The sequence below is a fragment of the Trichechus manatus genome, unplaced genomic scaffold, assembly GCF_000243295.1.
Source record: "Trichechus manatus latirostris isolate Lorelei unplaced genomic scaffold, TriManLat1.0 scaffold00172, whole genome shotgun sequence".
Taxonomy (NCBI): Eukaryota; Metazoa; Chordata; class Mammalia; order Sirenia; family Trichechidae; genus Trichechus; species Trichechus manatus.
In genome coordinates this window covers 2,967,339-2,975,870 of record NW_004444108.1, presented here as the reverse complement: position 1 = coordinate 2,975,870, position 8,532 = coordinate 2,967,339, and the positions used below count along the sequence as shown (strand labels likewise).

At 38.9% G+C, this 8,532-nt stretch overlaps 1 protein-coding gene across 1 annotated transcript in view; it reads left to right on the top strand.

The window, feature by feature from the left end:
- COL21A1 (collagen type XXI alpha 1 chain) overlaps window positions 1–8,532 on the top strand; it is a 230,741-nt gene that overhangs the window by 213,535 nt on the left and 8,674 nt on the right. Inside the window, exons 25-28 of the mRNA XM_004386825.2 lie at window positions 2,478–2,510; window positions 3,688–3,834; window positions 3,923–3,977; window positions 4,508–4,708. Coding sequence (XP_004386882.2) covers window positions 2,478–2,510; window positions 3,688–3,834; window positions 3,923–3,977; window positions 4,508–4,708 — 436 coding nt within the window. The remainder of the gene's footprint in view (window positions 1–2,477; window positions 2,511–3,687; window positions 3,835–3,922; window positions 3,978–4,507; window positions 4,709–8,532) is intronic.

The window sequence follows — 8,532 nt, the reverse complement described above, 5'->3', positions numbered from 1 at the left end:
ACTAAATTCTCCTCATTAAGTAGTGTTCCAGAGAGATTATTGCGTGGCATGTAAGTTCAGTCAAAGCCAAATTGAACGAAAAAAGGATAAAAGTGATTAATAATTATGTGGCATCTTTGCCTATAGCTTCAGTTCCAATTTGGTGCTGACTGACAGGGCAAGCTGTACAAACCAGTCCTCCTACTGGTGGATCTCTTTCTTGGAGTGTGGGTGGGAGAAAGATGCGGTAATTACACCAATTCTGAGGACGGGAATAAAATTGTGTAGCGATGCCCTCAGGGATGGGGTCTCTGTGTCTCTCACTTGGAATTATCTGAGAGACCATGGGGAGAGTGTTTGAGAGCATATGACTCCAGGGTTCTCTGTAATATAGGATGGAAGGTGAGCACTAGATCTTAAGAAGGATATGAATTTAGAAGCAAACAATAAGAGCAAAAGAACTGAGAGAAAAAAAGTGAGTTGGCTTACATACAGTTATGCTCCAGTACACTAAAATCTCTAAATTTTAGTGCTTCTCCACTTGACTCAAACTTACTCGATGACACAATCAACTCTGTCCCCCATTCCTCTCCCTGGCAGCACAGACTGACCTTCTCCCACACATACTTCAGTTTCCCTAAGTTAAGCACACAATATCTATAAATAGTTGTTCTCACAGGCATTCTTTCACCTCTTCGTCCACTCAACCTGTGCACAACCCAAGCCTTTCTCCACAAACTGCTATCACAATAACTTTTCTGAAAAGAGGGATATTTCCTTTGGAATTTGAGTTAATGATTTAGCTTATGGATGACACTTCCTCCAAGGTACCATTGCTTGTTTTATTCACACTTCTCAAGGTAAATGAGTGTCTGCTTTCCTAAAGCAGGTTTTGGGGTCCCTAGAGAGCTTGTGCCCTAGAGTTTTTGGAAACTGCATTCCTACTAGCAGAAATTGGGCCAGTATGGAGTACCCAGGGGCAAGAGCAGCTGTTGTTTTTCTGCAGCTGAAAAGTCATCCCCAGCCCTTTATGTAAACAAAGTCTCAGTTACCTGTCATCCTACCCAGTGCTGCACATGTGCACTTTTTCAGACCTCATTTTGTGAATGGAGTCCAAGTGAACTTGTGAACTTTTCTCTCACAAAATCATCTTAATAGATTTTCAAATTGGAGCTGTTTTCAGTTTCATCTCTTATTTAGTTCTAGTCGTGAGCATTTACTATTTTCTTTCTCCTCTTATATTGGCTCCAGTGGTAGGATTATATCCGGTAGGAATCCCCCCAGCATTTCTTCAGGAACAAATCCCAATATTTAAAGAATGACCTTACAGAGAGTGTTTTGCTTACTATAAGATTTTTATATGAAAAGTAAATATTTGGTGTTTTTATGCTCACATTTTAATTTGAGAATCTGCATTTCTCTGTGATAAACACTGATTTCACCTAATTTTTTCTTTACTTTTGTCTAATTTGAATATTCATGTTTAAGGGACTTGAAAAGAAATGAAAGCAAATACTGAAACTCAGATTTCATTGTGTGAAATGTTGTACATTAAATTTCATATTTAGCTGCAGAACATGAATTTTTTATTTTAAATTTGAATAATGAAACCGTACTTATGTATGTTACGGTTATACACTTTCCCCTTAACTAATTTTAGAGCCCTAATGTAAAATAAATTTTAATACCTTTAATTTTAATTTCAAAAATGGAAAATTTTAAAACCTTACCTGAGAATTGTTATCAGCTATAATATGTCCCTGGAATGAATATGTAAAAGAGATGAATGGGAAAGAGTTTAATATAGTCTGTGATTTTTATATGAAAGCTAAATATCAGGATGAACCAATCTAGCTATCGAGAGCTATCCAGTGATTGTAATGACAAATGAGCTCCAGGTACGGGCTCCCCAGTATGTATATTACTGGGAAAAATACCATATTATACATCACACTGATTCTCTAATCTCTTAATTACCAGGAAAACTGGGCATTTTCTTCCTTATTAGTCACTTTTAATGATTTCTTTGCTTTAAGTCATCTTTTATCAATAGTAGTTAATTAAAATTTAATTTTCAGAACACAAACTTGGGAAAATAACTACTCTTCTTAACCACAGAATAAAAGAATAAATACCCCTTATTCTTAATCTGATTTCAATTTTTCATTAAGATAATAATATGTTTTAAATCCAGTAGGATCCCATTCTAACTTATATGATTTGACCTATAGCCTATGTAAATATTCATATCTATGAAAGAAACAGCTATGTAAATTAACAATGTTATAAATTACCCAGCAAACGTATTGCCTAGTCACTAGTCTCCTTTAAAAAGACATAAAAGGTATCTTACATGTGTAAATTCTCTTACTAATTCTTTCAATATTTTCCACAATTGAAAATTAATGTTTGATTAAATACGTGGTAAAAGGCACATGTCATGTTACTAATACTGTAGGTTTCACATTTATTATAGTTTTTTCCCCTTATTTTCAAAGGGAATTCAAGGCTATCATGGTGCAAAAGGAGAGGTATGTTTCCTTATGTATTGTGCTCGCTTTCTTCGGTCCTTGTTGATTGCGTTTTTGAAACTGTATAAATCTAGTTATTTATGTCTCGAAACAGAAAATGTGTTTCATATTCTCCAGTAGTAGTTCCTAATTAGTGATTTCCAGAATATGTATGTTTACTCTTACTAATTGAATTAGGTATGAAATGTATTTGCTGATGTTACTGGTTCTTTTTGATTGGAAATTGAGGGTTTTTTCCTGCACATTTTTCAGTGAAGAATATTGTCTATTTCCATATTTGTCTGTTCCACTAGAAAGTAAGTGCCTTGAGAGCAGGACAGTGTCATGTTCATTGTTGTATCCCTGGCACTGTACATACTGCCTAATCAATATATACCCACTCCTCACTTATTGACATGGTTAGGTTCCAAAGACCAGGTCGTTCTGCAAAAATCGGTATTATGCGAAAATGGAGATTTAATCTCGCATGCGTTTCTTCCAAGCACCCACTCCAATGCCTTTTCTTTCCGCCCTTCCCACCCCACAGCAATTTTGAGATGCAGGGCCTCGGCCTAAGCTGCGAACCCAGAACAGGCACCCGCTGGCATGGTGCGCCTGCGCATCCTCGGTGGCCGTGGCCACCAAGGAGGCCAGCCCCGCACGGCAGCTGGATGCAGCAGCCCCGCCAGCAGAAGGGAGTGGAGGGTGCAGGGCAGTGCAACTCAGCTTCGCAGAGGCCACCCGGAGACCCTCCTTGGGGGAGGGAGGGGACGCTCAGCAGCCATTGCCGCCATGCCCGCCACCTCATTAATGCACAAAATAGTTGCATAGTAGATTTTTTTACTATTGTTGTAAATGCGAAATGTTGGATAATGAGATAGTCGATAAGCGACACATACTTTACCAGTTACCCTCCAGTCATTCTGACTCATAAGGATGCCATAAGTAGGTAAACTCAATAAGTAGTGGATATTTTCAGGGCTGGGTGGATCCATTTACCCTTGATGAGAGAGTGAATGCGAGTTTAACATGATATGAAATTTCCCTCCTGATTAATAGCCGTATTTCCCGGCTGTTTTCTACATAGCTTACATATATGCATATGTATATATTCATATCCCTATTTAAGGATATTTCTGATGTTATCAAACTTCTTAAATATTTAAATAGAACCTTTAAAGATTTCTTTTGGTTTTAGAGAGGTGAAAAGGGAGAACCTGGTTTCAGAGGTGCCATTGGACCAAAAGGAGAATCTGGGATGGATGGCTTCATGGGGCCTGTGGGTCCCAAGGGACAACGGGGTGAAACAGGTCCTCAGGGACCCCCAGGAATGGATGGGAAGCCTGTATGTATATTGCTTCTTCCATGGTTTCATATTTTCATTGCTTTTTAGTTGATATATACATGTTATAACTACTAATTATTTTATGCAGGGGAAAGAATTTTCAGAACAGTTTATCCGACAAGTTTGCACTGATGTATTAAGAGGTAAGACAAACAGAATTTTTACAACCTTTTTAAAAATTACGAAAGTAATACCTATTCTTGGTATAAATTGTAGAAGATGTAAGTAAGATAAGGAAGAAAATAAACAACATTTATAAGCCCCTGTCTTTTTTTCCTAGATAAATATTTTTATAAAGATGAAATGTTATATGTACTTTTTTGTAGTATTTTTTACAATGCAATTTATATTATTATTTCACCTTTAATTAAATTTTATTTTGTAACGTAATTCTTGATAATTTAGAAATATGGTTGTCTATAATTTACCAATTTCTTATTTGGGGAACTTTCACTGGTTTTCAGTTTTCCTATTTTAAGCAAATACAATAATAAAATTACTGCAGAGAGCAATGATTGTTTTCATAGTTAAATTCCTAGAAGTGAAATTATTGGCTAAAAGATGCATGTATATTCAATCACCCAACATAGCTTTTTTTCTATATTATTAACTCCCACTCACCATTTAAAAGTGAAAAGTTTGAAGTTTCTTTCTTTCTTTTTTTTTTTTTAAGACCAGCTACCAGTCTTACTTCGGAGTGGAAGAATTCAAAATTGTGATCATTGTCAGCCCCAACATGGTTCTCCAGGTGTTCCTGGGCCACCTGGTCCCGCAGGACCAGAAGGTCCCCGAGGATTTCCTGGTTTGCCAGGAAGAGATGGTGTTCCTGGTTTAATGGGTGCCCCTGGACACCCAGGTGCAAGAGGTTTAAAAGGTACTAATTTGTTTGAATATGCAAATCAACAACAACAAAAAATATTGCACATTTGTTTACTTTCTGTCTTAGGTTGGGTTCTGTAGAAAAGCAAAACCAGTAAAGCGTATAAGATATATAGAGAGGAAATGGCTCACGTGGTTGTACAGGCTGTAATGTCCCAAGTCCGTGGGTCGGGATAGAGGGTTCTCCTGATTCATGTAGCCGCAGGGGCTGGCGAACCCAAGATCAGCAGGTCAGAGAGCAGGGCTCTCGCTCACAGGCTGTGAAGTTTGGTGAATCCCAAGATTGGCAGGCAAGACTGCAGGTAGGCTACTAACTCAAGTCCCAAGAACTGGAGGTCAGACAAACAGGAACCAGCTGTAGGATCCAGCACAAACAAAAAGCCCTGCCAGAATGTCCACTTGTATTCGATTCAGGTTACAAGCCCAAGGAAACTCCCTTTCAACTGATTGGCTGCTCACAGCAGATCCCATCATGGAAGTGATCACAACATCATACAACTTCCAGACCACTGAGAATCATGACACACAACCTTAACCATCTTACATCCTATATGCATTTAATAAGTGAAAGCTTATTTTTGCTTTCATGGATGATAATATGAATTGTAATAGTTAAAAATTTTTGTAAATCTCTGTCTTTAAGTAATTTGTTAGCCGAGTTAAAGAGCATTTGTTCTGTTTTCTTGAAGCAATATTATTATTATTTTTTTATTGTATGTTAGATGAAGGTTTACAGAACAAATAGTTTCTCATTGAATGTTAGTACACATATTGTTTTATGACAATGGTTAACCCCACAACATGTGAACATTGTCCCTTCTCAACCTTGGGTTCCCTATAACCAGCTTTCCTGTCCTCTCCTGCCTTCTAGTCCTTGTCACTGGACTGTTGTGCCCCATTAGTCTCATTTTGTTTTATGGGGCTGTCTAATCTTTGGCTGAACGGTGAACCTCAGGAGTGACTTCATTACTGAGCTAAAACGGTATCTGGGGGCCATACTCTCAGGGTTTCTCCTGTCTCTGTCAGGCCAGTAAGTCTGGTCTTTTTTTGTGAGTTAGAATTTTGTTCTACATTTATCTCTAGCTGTGTCCCAGGACCCTATGTTGTGATCCCTGTCAGAGCAGTCAGTGGTGGTAGCTGGGCACCATCTAGTTGTACTGGACTCAGTCTGGTGGAGACCATGATAGTTGTGGTCTATTAGTCCTTTGGACTAATCTTTCCCTTGTATCTTGTTTTCTTCATTCTCCCTTGCTGCCAAAGAGGCGAGACCATTGGAGTATCTTAGATGGCTGTTCACAGGCTTTTTTAAATATATATATATTTTATTGTTGTAGTCTAAATGAAGTTTACATTTCAAGTTAGTCTCCCACACAAAATTTTATACATACATTGTTATGTGACCCTAATTACTCACCCCACTCTGTGACAGCACACTCCTCCTTTCCGTCCCTAATTCCCCATGTCCATTCAACCAGCTCCTAACCTTCTCTGCCTTCCCATCTCACCTCTGGACAGAAGCTGCCCCTTTGGTCTCTTGTATCTACTTGAGCTAAGAGGCACACTCCTCATGAGTATCACTTCATGTCCCACAGTCCAGTCCAATCCCTGTCTGAAGAGTTGGCCTCAGAAATTGTTTTAGTTCTGGGTTGATAGAGAATCCAGGAGCCATGCTTTCTGGGGTACCTCCGGTCTCAGTCAGACCATTAAGTCTGGTCTTCTTACTAGAATGTGAGTTCTGCACCCCATCTTTCTGCTGTTCCATCAGAGACTCTCTGTTGTGTTCCCTGTCAGGGTGGTCGTTGGTGGTAGCCAGGCACCATCTAGTTCTTCCGGTCTCAGGCTGGTGAAGTCTCTGGTTTATGTAGCCCTTTCTGTCTCTTGGGCTAATACGTTCCTTGTGTCTTTGGTGTTCTTCATTCTCCTTTACTGCAGGTGGTTGGGACAAATTCATGCATCTTAGATGGCTGCTTGCAAGCTTTTAAGACCCCAGACGCCACTCAACAAAGTAGGATGCAGAACATTTTCTTAATAAGCTTTGTTATGCCAATTGACCTAGATGTCCCCTGAAATCATGGTCTCCAACCCCTACCCCTCGTACTCTGTCTTTCCAAGTATTTGATGGTATTTAGGAAACTTCTTAGCTTTGGTTTAGTCCAGTTGTGGTGACTTTGCCTGTAGTGTGTTCACAGGCTTTTAAGACCCCAGATGCTACTCACCAAGGTAGAATGTAGAACATTTTTTTTATAAACAGTGTTATGTCAGTTGAGCTAGATGTTCCCTGAGACCATGGACCCCACAGCCCTCTGCCCAGCAATTCAGTCCCTCAGGGAGTTTGGATGTGTCTATGGAGCTTCCATAACCTTTCCTTATACAAGTTGTGCTGGCTTCCCCAGTATCGTGTACTGTCTTGCCCTTCACCAAAGTTACCACTTATCTATTGTCTATTTAGTATTTCCCCCGCCCACCCCTCCCATTGTTACTTTTTGCATGTAAACTTTTTCTTGAGTTTTTACGGTAGAGGTCTCATACAATATTTGTCCTTTTGTGACTGACTTATTTCACTCAGCATAATGTCCTCCAGTGTCATCCATGTTATGAGATGCTTCACAGATTCATCATGTTCTTTATTGTTGCATAATACTCCATTGTGTGTATGTACTATAGTTGGTTTATCCATTCTTCTGTTGATGGGCATCTAGGTTGTTTTCATCTTTTTGCTGTTGTGAACAATGTTGCAATGAACATGGGTGTGCATATGTCTATTCATATGACGGCTCTTATTTCTCTAGGATATATTCCTCGGAGTGGGATTGCTGGATCTTATGGTATTTCTATTTCTAGCTTTCTAAGGAAGTGCCATATCATTTTCCAAAATGGTTGTATCATTTTACATTCCCACCAGAAGTGCATAAGAGTTCCAATCTACTCACAGCCTCTCCAACATTTGTTACATCCAGTGTTTTGATTTGTGCTAGTAATGCCGGGGACAAGATGGTATCTCATTGTGGTTTTAATTTGCATTTCTCTAATGGCTAGTGATCACGAGCATTTCCTCATGTGTCTGTTGGCTGCTTGAATGTGTTCTTTGGTGAAGTGTCTGTTCATTTCCTTTGCCCATTATTTAATTGAATTATTTGTCTTTTTGTTGTAGAGGTGTTGGATTTTCTTATAGATTATAGAGATTGGACCTTTGTCTGACTTGTAATGTCCAAATTTTTTTCCCAGTCTGTAGGTTCTCTTTTTACTTTTTTGGTGAAGTCTTTTGATGAGCATAAGTGTTTGATTGTTAGAAGATCCCAGTTTATCTAGCTTATCTTCTGGAGTTTGTTGTTGGTTATTGTTTGTATCCTGTTAATGCCGTGTATTAGGGCCTCTAGTGTTGATCCTATTTTTTTCTTCTATGAATGTGATAGTTTTTGGCTTTGTATTTAGGTCTTTGATCCATTTTGAATTAGTTTTTGTATATGGTATGAGGTATGGGTCCTGTTTCATTTTTTTGCAGATGGATATCCAGTTTTGCCAGCACCATTTGTTAAAAAGACTGTCTGTTCCCCATTTGATGGACTTTGGGCCCTTGTTGTAGATCAGGTGACCATAGGTAGATGGATTTACATCTGGGTTCTCTGTTCTGTTGCATTGGTCCATGTATCTTTCGTTGTACCAGTACCAGGCTGTTTTGACTACCATAGCTGTGTAGTAGGTTCTGAGGTCAGGTAGTGTGAGTCCTTCTACTTTATTCTTCTTCTTCAATAGTGCTTTACTTATTTGGGTCTTCTTCCCTTTCCATATAAAGTTAATGATTAGTTTTGCCATCTCTTT